The sequence below is a fragment of the Balaenoptera borealis genome (genome assembly GCF_965194805.1).
Source record: "Balaenoptera borealis genome assembly, chromosome: 13".
In the NCBI taxonomy this organism is placed as follows: domain Eukaryota; kingdom Metazoa; phylum Chordata; class Mammalia; order Artiodactyla; family Balaenopteridae; genus Balaenoptera; species Balaenoptera borealis.
The window spans coordinates 97,536,148-97,556,987 of NC_138870.1; the positions used below are offsets into that span (position 1 = coordinate 97,536,148).

Genomic DNA, 20,840 nt, shown 5'->3' on the forward strand with positions numbered 1-20,840 from the left:
TGGCATCTGTCTAATTAACACCGCCTGGCTAAATATAGCTGTTGAGGGACGGCCTCGGGACAGTGTTTACAGAACAGTCTTTCCAGCCCCCCAGGCCTCAAGTTAGAGATGATAGCAAGTCTTCCGTCCTTATCAACCGGAAACAGGGGTGCCCCAGAAACGCTTACAGGCCAGGACACCAAATGGGGATGAAAGGAGAAGGGGAAAGGCGGTTGCTGGCCTTCATTTCCTGCTCCTGGCATCTGGGGATTCAGAGAAAGATGCCGGGAAGTGGATCCTAGCAGCTCGTGCAGCTCTTTCTGAAAACAAAAGCCCTCACTGTGCGCCTACGCCTCCCTCTCTGGCCTGGAGACCTTGGACCCTCTCCACCAACTGCTAAGACTGCCCTCCTCCTGGCAGAAAGACACAATGACCACATTATTTCCCTTCCAGCTTCACGTTACAACATGGAAGCCATTGCCAAGTTTGATTTCATGGCCTCAGGAGAGGATGAACTGAGCTTTCACGCTGGAGATGTTCTGAAGGTAGGTGATGCGGGACCCAGGAGAGCCGGGGAGAGTTTAGGTTACTCTGGTTTAGCCACTGAGTTAATCTAACAATCCATCCTTTGTTTCTCAAGAAATACACACAGTTCCTTGCAAAATGTGAAGTTTGCCTCATTCAAAAGGGTTCCTTCTGAGCACCTGTGCACCAGCTACCAGGCCGGGTGATGGAAATCCGATTGGCATAAGCCACCATCCTTGTCCTGAGATGCTCGTGGTCTGGAGAGGGAAACAAATCCATCCAAAGGGCTGTCATAGATGTCCTTATCTGAGGGCTCAGGAGCACAGGTGAGGGGACAAGTGATCCCACCTTGAAAGATGGAGTTGTAGGAATGGGTGGCAACATCAGTTGTCAGGGAACACAATGCAGGTGAGTCGGGCTTTTGGCTAAAGCTCAGAGATGGGCAAACCCAGGCAGAATTAGGTCAGCATTGCAAGTTTCAGCACGGCTGGAACTTACAGAAGGAAGGTGTGGATGGGGACACCTGGAAAGTCAGCTGGAGGAGATGCGAGTCAACAAAGGCCACGCACACCCGACCGCTCAGGGGCTCCTTACAACTTTTCTGCCCGCACTTGAGTTGTAGTGGCCACTTGCTGAGCTGAAGAGGCCTTGGACTTCTCCCACATTTCATGCACCATGCTTACGCACTCTGCATCTTAGCCCCTGTTTTGTGCAAAATAGCATAGGAGGCCTTCAAGAGGCCACTGGGGAGCCTCTGGCACCTATGCCCCCCTTCCTGGCCTCAGAGCACCTCAGATACCCTGATCCCCTGTCCTCAGCAACCCATATGGGCCTCCTGAGACTGCCCAGTGGCACTGAGACCACCATTGTCTCTCCACGAAGATAAATGCTTGCTATGGAAAGAACCCTATCATACGTGAGAGGGTGACTCGGAAAGCGTCTGTGGAGCACAACCCAGGTGGAATGACGTGGTCTGGAAATTTAACCCCCCAATGTTTATCCCTCTGACTGCTCTCATCTGGCAAGATCCGGTAATGTGGCTGCCAAGAGTATGCCTTCAATGCTGGAACTTCTCAAGGTCAAAATATTGCTTGGGCCGCTGACCCAGGAAAAAGTGACCTTCACTTCCTTGGGGTCTTACCAAGGTCACAGAGGGGTCTGCGACAAGGTGAGCAGTCCCTCCCTTCCTTGTGGGGTATTGTGACCATGTGATTATCTACCATTCTCCAGTGTTTTCACCCAAAAGAGAACCTCCCTGGGGGGTTGGGGGCAAGTCCTGTCCCTCATCTCCCATTTCAAACAGAACCTACTACCTGGCTTAAATTTTCCCTATTTCCCAGAAAAGGAAAAAGGAAAAAAAAAAAAAACAACCTTCCTCAACTCTGCTTCTCTGTTCAGCTCCTAATTTCTTTCCTCTCCTCACTGCCAGCACTGGGAAGAGTTCTCTATGCTGGGTGCCTCCACTCCCTCACTTCCTGTTCACGCCACTGGAACCCTCTGGAATCTGTCTTTTACCCCCAACACTCCCTTAAAGTCCACTGGTGATCTCCTCAATGTGGAATGTAAGGACCCTACTAAACGCCTGTAGGATTAGACACTGCTAACTGCCCCTCTCCTGTATCTGAATGAAGCTCTGTCCCACACCTAAACACTGTACTCTGCTCTGAATATTTTTCTTTTATCATATCTCCCAAGCAATCCCTTCTTCACTGGAGAAGAGTCTGGTGCAATAAAAAGGAGCATGGACTTTGGAGCCAGATAAATCTGAGTTTGAGTCCCAGTCCATTAGCTGTGTGGCCTTGGGTGGGTCACATGCCCCCTCTGAGCTTCAGTGTCTTCATCTATAAGTGGAGGCCATGCCTATCTTGCAGAGGTATAGAAAGGATTAGGGGTAATGGTCCCAGCCCAAATCGGATGCTCAATAAATGATCACCGTATTGTCAATATCACTCAATTCCTGCTGCCTCTGACTGTTCAGACTATTGCTATGTTCCCTTGACTGGCCTCATTGCCTCCCGTCTCTTCCTCCTTCATTCTACGTACCAGTCCCAGAAGGATCTTTCCAGAAGATAAATCAGATCATATTACTTCCTTACTCAGAAGCGTTCAGTGGTTCCCCATGACCAGGTGATGGAAATCTAAGCCATCTGGCCCCAGCCTACTGCCCAACCTCATCATGCTCGCGTGCAAGAACATGTACACATACATACACATATACATACATACATACACACATGCGACACACACACACACACATCTTTGCGTATGAAATGCCCCAGGTCACGCTGCAATATACAAACTCTCCTTTTTCAGGCTCTCCCCGTATTCTGAATGCCCTTCTCTCACACACACATATTTGACCACCTCTACCGGGGAACCCTCACTAATCCTCCCCGCTCCTGACCACCCTGGTAGAATAAATACTCCCTCTTCAGCTCCCCCACAGCATTTCACACACACTGTTCAAGGCACTCACACCCTGGCCTCACAGGACAGTTATTTACAAGCAGGCCGAGCTTCAGCTCTCTGCGCCCTGAGCACCCACCTCTACTGCTGCCCTTACCCCGTGCCATCCTGACTGTCCACGCACATCGTGGCTGTTCCACTCCCCAGAGCTTTGCGCGGGCTGGGGCCGGGCCTGCCTCAGTGTCCAGAACAACAGAAAGGTGATGAACATTCGATGAATGAACGAATGGGTGATCCCTCCGCTGGTGTGAGAGCAGAGCTTTGCCGGGTTCATCTTTGTATATTCCCAGCATCTAACGCAAGTCACGGCCCCAGATAGGGGCTCAGTACATATTTCTTGAATTGTTAACTGCGTTTTTGCACACTCATTTAGAATTCCATCAGAAAGCCAGACCCCTCCTTCTTTTCAAATTCTATCCATTGCGGCCACAGGGGTAAAGAGGAAAGGGGAGGGGGCTTGTTGGCTGAGCCTCACAGAAGGTCTGTATCATGGTGGTCAGTGGGCCTGCCTGTAGGTCTCCACGTACAACCCTCTCCTCCAGAGATGGGTAACAAGCCCCAGGGTCCTGGAAATTGTTTTCTTTTCTTTTCTTTTTTTTTTTTTTTTTTGGGAAATTGTTTTCAAGGCTAGCTCTTAACTGCCCCGGCAATTCACTCATGGAATGTTCTTTCGTGTTTGGCCTTTAGTGCTAAAAGACTAAACAGACATTTTCATTAGAAGGTACACAAAATGTCTCGCTCACCATCAACTGCCCCCCGCAGACTTTTGAGTTCCCCGGGGCGCAGGCCCCAGCTTGTTCATCTCTGTATCCCCGGCACCTAAGTACAAACAGCCAGCAGGCGCTCACTAGATGCTGATCCCAGAATGGTGAACAAGACGCTGGACACAGAACTCTGGCCAAATGACTCGATCCCGTTTCTCCTGTGAGAGACACATTCCAAAAGTCAGGGGTTGGGTGTTTCGTGTACGTATCAGCCCCTCTGGACCCGCAGCTGCACACAGCTCGCAACTTACACTTCCCACTCGAATCTGCCGGTCATTATTACAAAATGTCTCTCGACCCAGGCCATCTCTATCTGCTTCTGTAATACGTCTAACACGACCCCGTTTCTTCCTACTAAAACAGCAACCGAAAAGCCCCCAGAGTTAGACCTACGTAATTAACTTCTTCAGCACTTCACATTTCTGCTATGCCTCTAACAGCTAAAATTTCATCCAATTTTAAAATTCACCCAACCGTACATTTTGTCTTCTTCCCACGTCTAACTTATTCTCAGGCCATGTAACCCAGAAAATGATTCCGGTAGGCAACGTTGTAAGAATTAAGTCACAGCAAAGCTAAGGGTAAAACCTCATGCGTTTAGGCTGAACTTGCCCAGCTTTGCACGATGGGGCAAAGAGATAGGGGGACGGAGGAGATGGAGAGATGAGAGGAAGAGGAAGTATGGGCCCTGAGCCAACAACGGCAGGAGGAAACCACCTCCCCCCAAAGACTCTTCTTTGCAGAAAATGAGATCTTTTTAAAACCTTGCCTTCTATACACCACAGAAAGCCTATAAATGCGCCTCTCTGGGAACACAATCTCAGGCTGACCGAGCACCAGGTGGTAGGGAAAATGGCTGGCATTGTGGGACAATCTTTGGTTGCTAGAGGGGGTAGATGGGTATGAGCCACGATTACTAAAATTACTAAATTTGGGGTCAGAGAGCTAAGTGCGAAGTGTGGTTTTTACCATGCAGGATTGATTTCCAAATGGCCTCTTTTACCTCATCCCTGCTCACCCCGGTATTTGACAGCTGCTACCCGAGCCACACATCGCCTTCCCATGCGAGGGGAGAAAGGAATTCCAAAGTCTTTAAACTTGGGGGAGATGGCGCAGAGTGAAATGCCCCTGTGTTCCTTATGTGCAGGCAGGCCCTGCTGCCGAGCTCCCTGGTTCTTCCTTTGACCTAGATTTCCCACCTTCCCCATAGGCCCCTCACCACACATGTACCCACACGCCCTTAGTGATGCCGACAGTCATATTTGATGTCAGAAACTATAGAGTTTTCTTTTCTCAGCAATTCTAGAACTCAAACATGGGACACACTTTTATTTCTTCAGAACACATGATTACATTCAAAACATACAAATATAACACTTTAAAGAACTTGTAAACCGGTCCGTGTCCTTCAGAGCTGGAGTTCTCCCTCATAAGAATACCACATTTTACAGAATTATATTTAAAAACACAGGCTCTCTGAAGGACATCCAGGTACCAGGGCACATTTGATCCTTGCATCAGCTCCGTGAGGTGCCGGCCAGTTTTTATTGCCCCCATTTTGCAGATGGTAATTGACTCGCCTGAGGTCAGACAGCTAGTGACAGGACCAAGCTGGACCCCAGGCCTTCTCATCCAAAACTCAGGAGTGATATTAGAAATAGGTCAACCCTGCTTCTCAATTACTTAGCTCTCTTCAGCTCTCTTCCCATCTCTGGGAGGGAGAAACCAGAGGCTTCAAGTCCACCCACTTTTGGATGACTCGACTCCGAAATCTAGCTCCAGCCCCCACTTCTCCGCTGAGCCCGACACACATTTCCAACGCTCGCTAAGCCTTCCTTCTCAGAGCGTCCCGGGGCAACTTGATTCCCCTAAAGGCGATCTGAAGTCTGTGAGTTTTCCCTCAGACCTGCTCCTCCTCCTGTATTTTCTATTTTAGTAAAGGCATCGCCACCCACTCAGTCTCCCAAGCCAGAAATCCGGAGCCATCCCAGAATCCCCCTTCTCCCTAAGCTCTGCGAACAGTCAGGAAGTCCTGCCCATTTGTGCTTCCTGATTCCTCTGAAATCTGTCCTCACCTGTTCTCAGGCCAGATCCCCTTCGTCTCTTGCCTAGATGGCTACGCGCGTCTTCCTACACTTTCTCCCCTGACTTTACCTACCAATCCATCTTCACGCTCTGATACAGCATGCCATTCTTAACTCTGATCCTCACTGTGCTGTTTCCCTGCTGAAAATCCTTTCATGGCTCCCCATACGTTTCAAGATAAAAATCCAGAATTTTCAACGTGGGCTACAAGGCCCTGTGCCCCTGGTTTCCCCTCTCTCTACTCCTGGAGTCACAATCTAAACTGCCCCCTGACTGAGGTGTTTTGTCCCCAGAACGCACCTTCCTTCCTCACTCCCCGGAAGTAGTTCTTTTGCCATCAGACTTCGCCTGGGTAGCTCCTTTCATTGCCTGGGCAACCCAGATGGCCTCTCCTCCGGGCAACCTTTCCTAGCCATCTTCTGCTTTCCTCTTTATCATTGCATGACATTTTCAGCTACAAGAAACAGAAACTAAAATTGGCTTAAACGACAACAGAAGATTTATAATTTCTCCTGCGACGTCCAGAAGTAGGAGGGCTCCTGGGTGGCTAATTCAGCGGCTCCATGACGTCGCCAAGTTTCTTCCCATCTTTTTGTTCTGCCATCTTCATTTTGAATTATTGTTGAGTCTGCGCTACATATTTTAGAAACATTCTCAGTGGGGGGTGGGGGGGGGAGGGGGCAAATATTTGTCTTTTGATGGTAAAAGATTTTCTGAAATAACCAGAAGCCACATAGAGCCATGTCTGGAGGATCATATGAGTAATCAGGGCAGGTGATGACATTTGAGGTCGTGGCCGAGGTAAGACCCTACAGTAATGAGACAGAACGTCTGGTTTTGCCTATGATCTGGGTCTAAAAGCAAGTTGAGCAAAGGCATTCCAGGTATCTTGAGTTATGTCCAAACTGTTTGGGAAAACATGGAGTGTGAACACCAAGAGTTACTGTTTTCAAAGCTACTCCCACTTGATGTTTACGTTTTAATCTGCTGGTGTAAAAAAGGAAGAGCAAATTAAAATTATAAAAGGTTCCTTGTTACCTGGCAGAGAAGGAGAAACTAACTACCTGCCTAGATAAGGAGTTTAAAGTGCTAAGATCTGGGACACGAATCTCCCAAACAGAAGGAGAAAAGGGGTTCAGGGAAGCCCCTGAGCCCTGAGTCTGGGAGGTCACGCCAGGGTGGGGTCATATGAGTGGGTGGCCCACGTGGACAGAAATAGCTTGGGGTCAAGGGAAGCCAAACTCCAAAGACAAGCCAGCCGCTCCCCACTCGAGCGACTGTGTGGCTTCTTCGGCTTATTTTCCTCTAAATCCCAAAGCGCTTTCTTTGCCCTGCAACCCCTTTCTCCCGCTTCTTGGCGTCCTCCCCACAGTGTCTTTGTCCTTCCTTCTCCTCCCTGTAGATCTTAAGTAACCAAGAGGAGTGGTTCAAGGCGGAGCTTAGGAGCCAAGAAGGATACGTGCCCAAGAATTTTATAGACATCAAGTTTCCTGAGTAAGTATTTCCAGCCTGCTGAGATGGGCCTGCCCCACACACTACCCTTTACTGCAGCAGCCACTAAAATTATCCCGGCGCAGCCCAGACGCTGTCAAAAATGGTTGCTTCTGGAGAAGGAACCACGTCGCTGAAGGCCAGGGCTGGGAGGGAGATTTGCATCGCACAGCATTCTCGTTTGAATGTTATACCATGGGCAAGAATCACCTATTTTAAGTTTATAAACTAACATCATGTATAATTGTAACCATGGGGTTTCCAAGAATTCCGGGCGGGGCGCGGGGGGCGCTCTCGGCCACTCCACCTCAACAGCTGCTCCTTCAGGGCTCTTCTCTTTTATCTCCCAACCCACCCTCCATCCCAACCAGGAGGGCAAAGCTCTCGGCCTTCCTGAAACCACGTTCGCACCAGTGAGAGAGGTCAGGGAAATTCCCTCCATAAAGAGGAAACGAAAAATTGAGATTGGGTCTCGCGCGTCTCAAGAATTGACCACAGGGGTGAGATAGAAATCTAACGTGGTGTGAGGGTCAGGGTCTAGCCGAAGAGCAAAGGTTTGTTAGGTATTGGTGACTCTGGTGAGGAACCAGCACTGACCACTGAACCAATAGAATGACCACTGACCTCAGCCAGGGGGCCCCTGAGGCTGCCCTGTCATCTTCTAGGTGAGCACGGCACACCTGCAGCCCCTCTTCCACCACGCTCTCGGCGGATGGCCTGGCTTCCAGGACAGCGGAGGCCCCCAGAAAAGCCCCTCGACCCCACCCGACCTGACTCGCTGCATCCACCCACATCCTGCAACTGCGCAGACACTGCCTTTCCTGCAGTTGTTTGGAAAGAACCGTCTGCGCTTCGAGCAGAAGTTCTCCCCTCTCTCGCGCATCAACTTGCCTCCCTCTCTGCTGGATCATTCCCAGCAGCAAACAAAGATGCCGCAGTTTCTCCCATCTTACCAAAAACCAAAAAGCGAAACCAAACAACAAAACCCTTGATTCCAAACCCCCTTCCAGCTACGACTCCACTTCTTCAAAAGAATCGTTATATTTGCCATCCTAAAGTCCTCTCCTGCCATTCTCCCCGGAACCCACACGACTTCAAGGTCACCGTGAACTGCTGGTCCCAGTGGCCGATCGTTGGCCATCACGTTAGCACGATTCGATGTGGGGAATCTCTCCCTCCCGTGGAAACACTTTCTTCCTTTGGCTTCCAGAACATCCTTCTTCCTGGTTCTCTTCCCGCCTCCCTAGCTGCTCCTTCCCCGGCTCCTTTGCCGGTTTCTCCTCGCCTCCCCCATCTCCTTTACAGTTAGAATGTCGCCCTCCCAGTGAGACCCTCCCCATCACCATATTTTAAATGACTCCCCCTCCCCATCTCTCCTCTGTCTTCATTTCCTCCCCAGCACTTACATCAGCTGACACACTTAATATTCTAATTACTTTGTTGTTTATGGTGCGTCTCTCCCTGCCGCACTAGAATATAAGAAGTTCCACGAGGGTCCTTGTCTGTGCTGCTCACCACTGTACCTGCTATATCCCCAGAAGGAGGCCCAGCACACAGTAGATGTTTAATAAAAGCTGCTAGCGATGAATGAATAGCTTTTGGAATGATGTGTAATAGGAAAACCTGGCACTCGTTTCATAGGCAGTGTGTGGACATTTTTGCAAGTCTTGAGGGAAGTCACTTATCAGATTCCAGGTGGAGGACAAGCGTGTATTTTCTAAACAGTCCCCTCACTGTTTACTGCCTCTTCCGAGATATCTCCTCTGAGGACGGCTGCTGCAGAGGGGTCCCATTCTCTTCCCCTCCCCTTTACATTTCCTGTGGTGGTCACTCATCAGCACTGTAGGTTTGTATGGCAAATACTCTGGCAGGATCTCCAGGCAGATGACTGGCAGAAACCCTCTGTTTCCGGCCCCTCAGAGCCCGACCAAACTTCCCCTGCAGTCCCGGGTCTGGAGGAAGGACATTCTTCCGCCACCCCTGTCTGTTCAGTTCCTACATTCCAAAGAGCACGGGGAACTGCTCACAAAGGAATCCAAAGCTGTGGCCTGTTGGACCTTCATCTTAAAGGGACACACATACTGGCTTTCCAGGGGTGGCAATTAGAGCAGCCACCTTGCAGCAAAAGGACACCGCCCCCCCTTTGGCCGCTGAGGGATTGCAAACACTTGTTCCGCTTCGCTATGGTTGAGAGAGGTTTCTGGCCTCCTGCCCCGTGGCTGTAGCCACTGTTTGACTTGCCCCTGTGCAAGTGTTTGGCCTTTTTCACATACGCTGTACCCCCTGCAGCAATGCTTCCAAAGGCTGCCAGCCTGAAAGAGCAGTTTCTCCTTGGTTTCTTCTTTTCCAGGGTAGAGATTATTTTCCAGCCTGGTTTTTGGAGGGGGCCCAGGAGCTGGCTGTGTAGACGCCTCTCTCTGGCTGCTGCCAGCCTCGCTTATTTCCAAGTGTGTGTGCGAGCCTCCCTATGTGCCCTGCAGCCTCTGCCAGGCACGGAGCACAGCCGCTCCCGCCCCACGCCACCCAGGGGCCCTGCGCTGTGACTCTCTTTCCCGGCCACCAAGGCCTCAGCCCGGAGCCGGCACCCAAGGCCCTGCCCGTTGCCCCCAGTGCCCCGAGGGGTCCCTGTCCCTGCAGTTCTTCTCTGGAGACATCCCTCTCACAGCTGCCGGCAGGCGGCCGCTCCCCGCAGTGAGTCACTCCCACGCTGTCCCATTTGGTGCAGTGGCACATTTCCATGATTCAGGATTTCCAAGCAGGAGAGAGACTTCTCCTGGGGGGACGGGACAGGCGGTGCCTCAAGGGGAACACTCACTTGCCTCGCCTGCAAACTGCTGGAGCGTTTGTTGAGTTTCAAAAGCACCTGGCCCCCCTTTGGTCTCTGCCTGCTCTCTGCTGAGCAGTCCCCAGCCTCTCTCCCTTTGGGTCATCTCTCCCCTACTTCCTTCCCTCCCTACCCTCACCCCTACCACCACTCTGGCGTCTCACCAAGATCCTCTGCTTTTATCTCACCTGATAGATGGTTTCACGAAGGCCTCTCACGACACCAGGCAGAGAGCTTGCTGATGGGCAAGGAGGTTGGTTGCTTCATCATCCGGGCCAGCCAGAGCTCCCCAGGGGACTTCTCCATATCCGTCAGGTACCGGCTGTTCCTGACTCCTCCCTGACCTACTAAAGCACTAAAGCAGCAAGGTGACCTCTTGAACATGACCTATTCCTCAGGAGCATGGCGGACAAGGGGCCCAGGCATCTTATCAACTGTGATGCTGTGCATTTTCTTTCCGTAACACACGTACACAACTCCTTAGTTTGTGGCCCAAATTACATGTGCATTCATCTGCCTCCCCCTCCAGCCCAGGTGCTTCTGGAAAGAGAGGATTTTTATCAACTTCGTCTCTGTGCCTTTTACAGCACCCTGTACCCAGTAGGTGCTGGATGAGTATCTGTGGAAGGCGTGGGAATGGAGAAGGAAAAGAGAATTCCCAACTGTCCACATCCGTCTTGGGGTTGCGATCTTAACCTTTTCTTTGACTACTGATGCTTGCCTGAAGAAGGGTAGAGAAAAATCAAAACCCCAAGTCACCGCCGTAGGACACATCTGGAGTTGTAAGCGGCTGCACAAAACGAAAGGCTACCTCTATGCCCCGTAATGCAGCAAAACTGACAGGAACAGAGCAGAGCCCAGGAGTCCTGGGGTGGGGGGCCCGTGACAGCAAAGGCTCGTTAATGTGCAGCACCCCCGGGAGGGAGGAAGTGATTCAGTTTAACACGACACAGCCCCACACGCAGAAGCCCCAAGTCTGAACACACGGCACGTGGTCAGCGTGTTGGGGATCTCAAGTCACACATCGGACTTGGTGACCGCATGTGAAAGTGCAAGAATTATGGTGATAGCAGTACAGGGGGTGGCGCGGCAACCCGTACAGTGAAACCTCACTGTCAAGTTACCTGACCGGAAGTGCTGTCTGGATTCTGCAATATGATCTGAAAGGCGTGCAGCTTTAAGTTCATAAATCCAATCTCAGGTAATAAACGGAGGCCACTTTGCTATTTAGAAAGAAAGTGTCCTGTAAGGAATAAGTAGGAAGGACTTAAAAATAATGGGTCAACCATTTGTGTGCATTTGTGCCCCCAACGTGCTCAAGAATAGCTTGGTCTCCTAAGCACTGCACTTGCAGGCTGGCTTAAACCCTTCATTTCCCTTAACTTAAGTGTTCTTTTTCACATCTTGGGTGATGGTAAATTTTAGCTCAGGCCAATATTGATGTATCACAAATTCTAAACTTGTTAGGTCTTAATTAATGAGATTTTGCTCTATTAATAACTCTTGCAAGTCAAACCTATTTCTTAAGGGCCATAATTCGAGGCAAGACCAAGCAAATTGTTCGACTGAAAGGCATTTCTTGGTGCCTTTGGTTTGCATGATGTTGCTGAGTCTGGCTTTTTCAGTGAGGAATTAGGGTTTCTAGTTCCTTGATTAAATTGAATTCTACAAAAAACGATCAGCCTTGACGTCTGCCATGGTCTTCCCCTGCCGTTGAGGCCATGCAGCTTCTCGTGATGGTGATTATTACTGTAATCAGTATTACCTCTTCTGCAGAAATGTAGCATAATATATTCCAAAGCAGAATCATTTTTATTTATTTATACGTCTGCTTTCTGTCATGGGCACAGATAATTAAGAGCTAATTGTAGTTCTATCACTTAGCATTTGTTAGGGGTCTGAAATACTAGACTTTAGAGTCTGGAGCCCTGAATTACACCCTTCCTCTGTCCCTCTCAGAACCCGAGACAGTGGTCCAGCCACTCTCTCTCCAGCGCCCAGATGACCCACTACAGCCCTGACATCCATCCTCTCAGCACATGGGAGTGAAAGGGTTAATGTTTCTCATTCTGAGTTCTTTGACTAAGAGGTGGTGGATGAATAATTGTATCACAAGAATATTTCCTCCTCCTCACCCCGATGTGGGGAGTGATGGCTGTGAGTTGAGCCATGTGGTGTTGCACTGAAGAAAGCATATGTGAGTGACCACAGCCAAAAGGCGAAGAGCAAGCAATGACTGCCAAAGTGTTGGCTACGACCCCCAAGGTGGTTAAGCAGAGGTCACTGCATGGGTTCACTTGGCTATGAGCAGAGACCCACACAAAAGATGAGAAGGAAGATCAGAATTCCTGTCTCCTGGCTTCCCTGGTGGCACAGTGGTTAAGAATCTGCCTGCCAATGCAGGGGACACAGGTTCGAGCCCTGGTCTGGGAAGATCCCACATGCCACGAAGCAACTAAGTCCGTGCGCCACAACTACTGAGCCTGCGCTCTAGAGCCCGTGAGCCACAACTACTGAGCCCATGTGCCACAACTACTGGAGCCCGCGTGCCTAGAGCCCGTGCTCCGCAACAAGAGAAGCCACCACGATGAGAAGCCCGCGCACCGCAACGAAGAGTAGCCCCCGCTCGACGCAACTAGAGGAAAGCCTGCACTCAGCAACAAAAACCCAACGCAGCCAAAAATAAATAAATTAATTAATTAAATAAGTAAATTTTTAAAAAAAGAATTCCTGTCCCCTCTGAACACGGACCACGAAATCCATCCCTAAGAACAAGGTATCTTTACTCTTCAACATGCTTTAAGTTTGTGAACTTTCTTCTGCATCAGGCAACTGGTGTCATTAACGCCAGTTTATTTTTAGACATAAATGCGTATCCATTTGACAAAAAAAAAAAAACCTTGACATCCCAACGAGAATGACTTGGTGATGGAAAAAGGCTGGAGCTATTAGTAAAGGCCCGGTCCCCTCTTTCTAATGAATAAAATCCAATTTCTCCATCCCCGGTACAAACATGCTCCATCACTTGTGAGCCCAGCTGGTGTCAAAGGTGCTGATCTAAAAGAAGTTAGCATGAAAAAAAATAATAATAAAAAACAAAAGAAGTTAGCACGTGTGCATGGTGTGACAGGCCCAGCTCATTAGACTGGAATCAGAGACCCCGGGTCCTTGTCTCAGCTCTGCCAATCACTCACAGTGACCTTGACAAGGCCCCTCCACCTCTTTGAGGCTCAGCACATTTTTTCCCAAAAGCTCAAAATACTTTGTAACCTTATTTATGCAAAACAAGACCAAGAGATGCCCATTATGTAGAGAGCAAAGCGTGGCAGATTTCTCAGGGTAGTTTATGGGCTTAAAGGAGCTGGTTCAAACTATTTTCTGTTAACAGACAGGTAAAGAGGGCTTGAAAAACTCCTCTCCTCCGAGTCTTGGCAGAGTCCTTAGCCTGGTAGGTTCTCAGGTGTTGCCATGTTTCAAATAAACATTGTAAAAAAAAAAGTCCTTGACCTTGTAGTCTTTAAAGCACTGGGAACATTTTTTTCTTATAAAAGGTCAGTTCCAGTGTCAGAAGAAAGATTACCTTCTCCTCATGTTAAAAAAAAAAAAAAAAAAAAAAAAATCCCCTCTAGCTCAGCCTGTGTCCGGAGCCGTCCCTCCCACAAATCTCCCCATGGAGTTTGCCTGGGCCAGCCCACCTGCCCAGGGATGGGCCAGCCACCCATACCTCTGCTTCCTGCCCAAACAGAACTCCAGCATCCCTGGATGCAGTCAGCCCTGGAGGCAAGGACATGGTCACCATGTAATAGACAGTTTGGATTTGCCTTGATCTCTAGGCATGAGGATGACGTTCAGCACTTCAAAGTCATGAAAGACAACAAGGGTAGTTACTTCCTGTGGACAGAGAAGTTTCCATCCCTCAACAAGCTGGTGGACTACTACAGGACGACTTCCATCTCCAAACAGAAGCAGATCTTTCTGAGGGACAGGACCCGGGAGGAACAGGTATGCTGCAGGTCCCCGTCGGCCCCAGTCCAGAGATTCTGGGCAGCTCGGGTCAAACACGAACCACCAAGACCATGCATCTGATGGGCAGGTCCCTGCGTATTCTGAAAGGCAGAGATCTCAGTTTAAATCCTAGCTTAACACTTCCCAGCTATGTGACTTTGGAAAGTTCTCTAATCCTCAGTTTCCTCATCCATTAAAATTGAGATAATAGCGACAGCCACCTCATAGGATGGCATGAAGGTTAGAGAAGACAATGTATCCCCATTCCTTGCATCATTCCTAATCACACCACAAGCACTCAGTATATGTGGGCTCTTATTATGGATGCTCTTATTTTGTTATTCACAGACGTTACTATGTCACAGTTTTCAGCCTAGCTCAGGAGTTGCCCAAGGATGAAGGCGGGGGGGGAGATGGGGGGGCACTATACGTGGGGATATTAGAGCCTAGAGTCCAGGACTAATGCAGCAGGTAGAGCTTTGTGACCGAATTTGGGGGTGGGGGAGGGTAGAAGCAGGGGGCATTGGAGGAGAAAACTGGAGGTGGGATTCTTGCTCTTGAAACAGTTTGGGATATGAAGTATTGTTTTAAAGAAAATGCATCCGACAGACCTGGCTTTCTTTAAAACCTGATTTCATTGCAAGAGACGAAAACTTTCTGAGTATCGGTTTTTCTCTTCCATAGAATGGAGAGACTATAATGCTTCCCTCATTGGGCTGTTGTGAGGATAAATGAGACATCATTACAGCCCTTGCCACAGGGTCTGGTCCACAGTCGGCACTAAGGAAATGTTAACTAGCCTCCATAAGTAAATTCACACACACACAATCTATACAATATGTTTCAAAGGAAATAACATGGTTATAGGAGATGGGTATTACAGGAACAAGCATTGACTAGAAGAGTTGAAATCCCAGCGACAGGTTATTTGAAAAGGCATTGAGACTTTCAAAGCAACATGTGCTTCAGGAAAGTAAAGAAAACCATCCCTTGCAAGTAATGGGTTGATTTTAAGCCTGAGAAGTTACAGTCAAAGGAGGAAAGAGTGTTCCCAAATGCACACAGAAGTTCAGAAAGATAAACAAAGGTTAACCCCCCCACCTTGTAAATTCTTTTAACCAGGAAATGGACAGAGGTATTCATTTATTAGGATGTGCAGGCTGAGGTGAAAGAGGAAATATAAAACTGCATTAAACTGGATTTAATGAGTTCATTTTGCAAAGTGCTTAGACCAGTGCCTGGCATATACGAAGCCGAGGGCCCTGTGTAATTGTTTGTTAGATAAAAATAACAAGAAAGTGTCTCTGAGTCACGAGGTTGTGGTAGCAGTCAGGAGAAAGATCTTGTTTCTTCCCAACGTGCCCAGCAGCAGGCCTGGTTTCCATGGTGCTGCAAGAGCGTTGCTGTTTGGGTCTCTATCACCAGGCTATAAATGACAGTTCAAAATCATGCAAAGTCAATAGCAGAGCTTATCTGGGGGATAGGACGTCCAGCAGTGTGGCAACATGCGATAAGGAGGGGGCACTGTGTCGGTAAAATGGAACATTTAAGCTTGATTACACAGAGAAAAACAAGCCCACTAGGAAGGGGCTAGTTGGGTACCACGTGGAAAGTCTGTGAACCAGAGATCCAAACTCCCCAAACTGGGAGAATCTGAGCATGCAGCGGCCACTTTGAAAATGTAATGGTCTGAACCATCGATTCTCCTTAAGCTGCCCTCACCCCATCAGCTGTTTCTTGGAGCTGTCACGAGCTAAGTCTGGGAACAGCTGCCAGAAGAGTGGGGCAGGGCCAGGAGATGCTTGAGGAGGATGGAACCGCATCATCTCTGTTCTCTCCCAGGGTCAGCGGGGCAACAGCCTGGACCGGAGGTCCCAGGGAGGCCCACCCCTGAGTGGGACTGTGGGAGAAGAAGTCCGGCCTTCGATGAACCGGAAGCTGTCGGATCACCCCCCGCCCCCCCCCTCGCAGTTTGCCCCCGCACCACTGCCACCACAGCAGCGGTACCTGCACCAGCAGCATTTTCATCAGGTATCCGGGAAGAATGAAGTGGGGCACAGCGAGGTGGGGAGGAGGACCTGCTCTCCCCCCCAGGCTTCAGTCACCTTGTCCCCACTGCCACTTAGTGTGTGAAAACTCCCCACAGTGCCGGAAACAACCAAAGCAAATAAACGCTGGGGGCCTGTTTTGGGTCCAGGACTGGGGAGGAACGTCCCAATCCAGGCCTGGCCCCATCAGCTCTCACTGGGCCCATATAGAAGATCCTGGACCCCCAGATGGCAGAAATATGGAAACTGCTCTTGGCGAAGAAGTCTCTGTGAATTAAATGGCTCCCTGCTTGAAAACACACACACACACACACACACACACACACACACTCTCTCTCTTACCCTGAGGACTCAGTGAACAATTGTTTCATTTTCCTATCAGCACAATTCCAAATCTTTTCATGCCCTTTAACCCATCTGGCTGTCAAGATCTACAAGTAAAACAGATGAGCACCAGAAATGGAGCCTTGCTTATTTATTTATTTATCCCCCGCCTTGTTCCAGATGGGATTTTACGTGGCTTGCCCAGAGTGACAATACAGCCAGATAACATCATCCCTGAATTCCACAGCAGGGCATACAAAAGTCCTTTGTGAGCTGCCCCTATCTGTCTCCCCAGCCCCATCCCCTGCTACCGCGCCACGTGAACATACATTCTGGCAACGCTGCACTCCCTTTAGTTACCAGAATTTTTCACTGCATTTTCTCTCATGCTTTTGAGGCTTCTTATATGCTGTCCCCTCTGCCTGAAATGCCCTTTCTTCGTCAGCTCTGCTCCTCTTGAAGCTGGAGTTCAAGCATCATCTGCTCCCTGATCACCCAGGCCAACTTACACTCTCTTCTCTATGCTCACTCCTCACTTAAAAGTGTATGGTTCCCCCTCGAAACTGATGTTCCATGAAGATAGGGGCCTTCTCTTTCCAGCTACGTATCCTCAAGACGGTACTAGACACATGGTAGGTGCCAGATAAATACTCCTTGGTTGGACGAATGAAATCTGGCATCATCTTCGCAGTCTAAGGTCTGCTTCTCATCCTTTTCCCTCTCTCCATTATCTAGGGTTTGTTGTCCTCAGCAGTAAGTATCCTTGGAGCACGGGCTGTGTCCATGGCATCAGAGCAAGGTGCTGGGGGAGCCTGTGAGGGACGCTTCCGGCGATGTGGTGATGGCTCTTCTGTCACATCTGTTTCTAGGAACGCCGTGGAGGCAGCCTGGACATAAACGACGGGCACTGTGGCATAGGCAACAGCAGCGAAATGAATGCCGCCCTCATGCACCGGAGACACACAGACCCCGTGCAACTCCAAGCAGCCGGGGTATGTGAACTTCCCTCTCTGGGCTCAGTGGAGGAGGCCAAGGGGTCAAGTAGAGAAACGGTTGGTCCTCCACGAGAGACGTCAAACTGCGCACAGAGGTGGTGGGAACCCAGCGAGTGATGGTGGGGCAAGAGTTCCCCGTAGAGCTGATCCCAGCTGGCACCATCCAGCCTGCTGTTCTCAGTTTGGCTGTCGGGCCTTGCCCGATCCTCATATTTCCTGACTGCAATTCGAGCAGAGGGAGATCTGTTGCGCTGGCATCGAGGGCTGTTAGTCTGGGCACACTGCGTTCTGTTTGTCACTTGAAGAAAATAAAAAGACCACCTATTGATGTAGAGAGGGTAGTTCTCAAGGATCCTCTTGGGGCCTTGGAGAATTACATCTCGGTTGCTCAGAGCTGGGCATCTGGGTCTGCTTTCAGTTGCAATGGGGCTTGAAATGTCTCTGGAGAGCCACCCGTCAGCCTTCAGGGCAGGCAGCTCACGGCGAGCTTTGTCTTGGTGCCAGGGCCAGCAGATCCTCTTCCATGTGCCCGTGGCTCAGAAACCAGCTCGGCCGGCCCCAGCTCAGCAGGACCTCTCTCTGTGTTTTCCCCCAGCAGCGAGTGCGGTGGGCCCGGGCGCTGTACGACTTTGAGGCTCTCGAAGATGATGAGCTGGGGTTCCGCTGCGGAGAGGTGATTGAGGTCCTGGACAGCTCCAACCCATCCTGGTGGACCGGCCGCCTGCACAACAAGCTGGGCCTCTTCCCTGCCAACTACGTGGCCCCCGTGATCCGATGAGGCCCTTCTGGAGGGCTCGGAAGCTTTTGTCTGAAGCTGCCTGCAAGTGACGGAACAAGGAAGAAAATCTGGAACTACACATACATATATATATATGTGCGTGTGTGTGTATATATATGTGTGTATATACATATGCACACACACACATATATGCCTATGTATCCACACATTTATAATAGTAATTTATTGGCAAGTTAGTTGGTTACTTAGTTGATATGAAAGGAACTCAGATGGAGAATTATATTCATACTTATTTTTCTGCTCCCCTCAGCGGGTGTGCAGAAGGCAGTGGGGGCGCTGGGAAGTGGGAGGCAGGGAAATGATACGGAAATGCCTCCTGTCCTTAAGTCGGCACTGCTCCCTCCTCGTCTTGGGAATTCTAACCGAGAGGAGCTAAGCGGGATGCACACCTGGTATTGGACGCGGAAAACAGGGTGGGGTTGGACTTGGCGGAGCATGTTCTCGTTTCCCTGCACGTCCTGCTCCCCGCCCCCTCCGAGGGTGCGCGGGGCTGCTGCCCTCCTCTGCCCGCGGGGTGGGCACTGCCGGCTGGAGGATGAGGGTGCAGCTCTGAGCTGGGAGCGGGAGGGGATGTGAGGGGAGGGCTGGAGCAGGGGGCATCCCGGGGCCTGGGCAAGACTAGTCCCCTGGCCGATGCTCACCTGAGACCTTCCTCTCCCTCAAGCGAACACTCCCCAACTAATTCTCTTCCCTGTGGCTGAGGCGGAGAAATGCAGGCCCTGTGAGAAACGAGCACTGGGAAACGGAGCGGTTTTTCACAAATCCCCCACTGGCTTACTTGAGTGTAATATCTGTTTCCCCAGCAACCAAGAAAGCAGCATCCTAGACTCTGTAAAGCGCCCAGAGAAGCCCCGGCTGAGAATGGCAGATTTCAGAGCCACTGTTTTATGGTTACAGGGGTGTCTCTTCAGGGCTCTATTTGTTTTCCCTCTTGGTTTCCTGTGTTTTGAAGATGCTTTTGCCCAGCAACACAGAGAGAAGCCCACTCCTCAAGAGCACTGCTTAGCAACTGATGGATTGATTGATTGGCCATGACCCTGGGTGGCAGCTGGCTTTGAGAGAGCTTCCTGTTCCCTCCGACTGTTGGGCCACCGCTGGCGCCTCCCCGCCCCACGAGCTGTACCTGGGAAGGAACCCCACAGCCACTGTCTCTCCTTCACCTCAAAATAGACTCGTGTCTCCCAGGGCTCAGCCTGGGCGCGTGAAGCGCAGATCAGGCTGGCCGGGGAGCAGGGACACTGGAGAAGGAAACTCAGTGTCTTAGGGGAGCCAGAACAAACGTGTCCGCCCCGAGGGTGCCTGGGAGGGGTGGTGGGTGGGTATACTGAGACCAGAAGGAAAGGGCTCTGGCGGAAGTGTTGGTGAAGGAGCTCCGGGGTGGGTGGGGACCTGTTGCTTTGTCCTCTTCCCAGCCCTTCCTGCCATCGCCCAAGGTGACGTAAGAAGGAAGAGTTTCTGACTCAAAAGTAACTGTCAGTGTAACGTAGGCTATGGCCTGTTGACTCTGAAATCTGCCATTCTCTGATCCCCATGTCGCCTTTAGAGAAAAAGAGAAAAAGAAAAGACTCTGCGGTGGGTCTCGGGAGGGAAGAGAAAATAGCCTGAGAGGCAGGGGGAGTCCAACGAGTGGGGAGAGGTCTCTGGAAATGAAAGCGCAGGAGGGAGAAGGGAGCGGAGACATTTCAAAAGATCCAGGAGCAGCGTGAGAGGCCGAAGGGAGGAAGAGGGACGGGACGTTAAGTGGGGCAGGTGAGGAAGACACTGGAGTGACAAGTTGGGGGCAGATGAGGCACAGGCAGGAGGGACAGAGGCCGGTGGGCAGGAGGAACCGGGACAGAGAAGACACTGCAGGAACCAAGACAAAAGAACAAAGGCCAAGGAGCCCGGATAAGCTGTTTCTCGGTGCTGGGTGATGTGAACAGGTTACAGTAAATAAAAGCCAAAAGTAATGTTTGATTTTACAGTATTTACAAACCATATGCTTTCAGCGGTCCACGAACTTGGTCCATTTGTCTGATTCTGTGGGAGGACCAGCCCCAGGGAGGACAGAGGGAAACGACTTGGTTCTGACCTGGGTTTTGTGCCTTGAAACACTCCTCAAGAAAGCAGTAATAAAACAAATGCCTTTGTTTTGCTGGGCTGGGTCTGGTGTCTGTGTCACACGCCTCTCTGGCGGAGGGCGGGGGTCACTGGCCTGGAGAAGCTGACCACGCAGTGTGGGCAAAGCTCTCAGAACCCCTGGATCTGGACTTTCTGTTCCACCAGAGCTTTTAATTGAGGTGCTCAAACAGCCTCGTCCCTGCTCATCTTGAGGCTCAATCCAGAAGGAACTGAGAGTCATCCTAACCACCCACAGAGAACAAGGGCCCTCAGGGACCGGACTAAGAGGCCCAGGACCCCGCTGTCCACACTGTCGGGGGAGGGGAGGCCTCTGGTGCTGCCCAGGGGAAGTTGCTCTCCACCCAAGGGCATTTCAGCACCAGGGGCGGGTCCCCCCAGGGCCTCTCATCAACCACACAACCAGGAAACAACACA

General features: G+C 50.5%; 1 protein-coding gene across 2 annotated transcripts; it reads left to right on the forward strand.

The window, feature by feature from the left end:
• The first annotated feature begins 290 nt into the window (after window positions 1-290).
• On the forward strand, window positions 291-20,266 carry GRAP2 (GRB2 related adaptor protein 2). 2 transcript variants are annotated; one of them, XM_082352807.1, is made up of 7 exons: window positions 291-524; window positions 7,222-7,313; window positions 10,330-10,449; window positions 13,968-14,136; window positions 15,982-16,170; window positions 17,381-17,503; window positions 18,105-20,266. In XM_082352807.1, exons 1-7 carry the CDS (start codon window positions 447-449, stop codon window positions 18,282-18,284), a joined length of 951 nt encoding a protein of 316 aa, XP_082208933.1. In that variant the 5' UTR covers window positions 291-446; the 3' UTR covers window positions 18,285-20,266. The 2 variants fall into 2 exon arrangements, with proteins under 2 accessions (XP_082208933.1, XP_082208932.1); XM_082352806.1 differs by lacking the exons at window positions 291-524; window positions 7,222-7,313; window positions 10,330-10,449; window positions 18,105-20,266 and having other exon boundaries at window positions 11,076-14,136; window positions 17,381-18,034.
• Window positions 20,267-20,840: the final 574 nt, after the last annotated feature.

Bases quoted from the DNA above. Each gene is read 5' to 3' on its own strand.
- GRAP2 (XM_082352806.1), top strand. From the start codon at position 13,603: ATGTTTCAAATAAACATTGTAAAAAAAAAAGTCCTTGACCTTGTAGTC. The intron at 14,137-15,981 runs GTATGCTGCAGG...GTTCTCTCCCAG, and splicing joins ACAGGACCCGGGAGGAACAG to GGTCAGCGGGGCAACAGCCT. The intron at 16,171-17,380 runs GTATCCGGGAAG...ATCTGTTTCTAG, and splicing joins ACCAGCAGCATTTTCATCAG to GAACGCCGTGGAGGCAGCCT.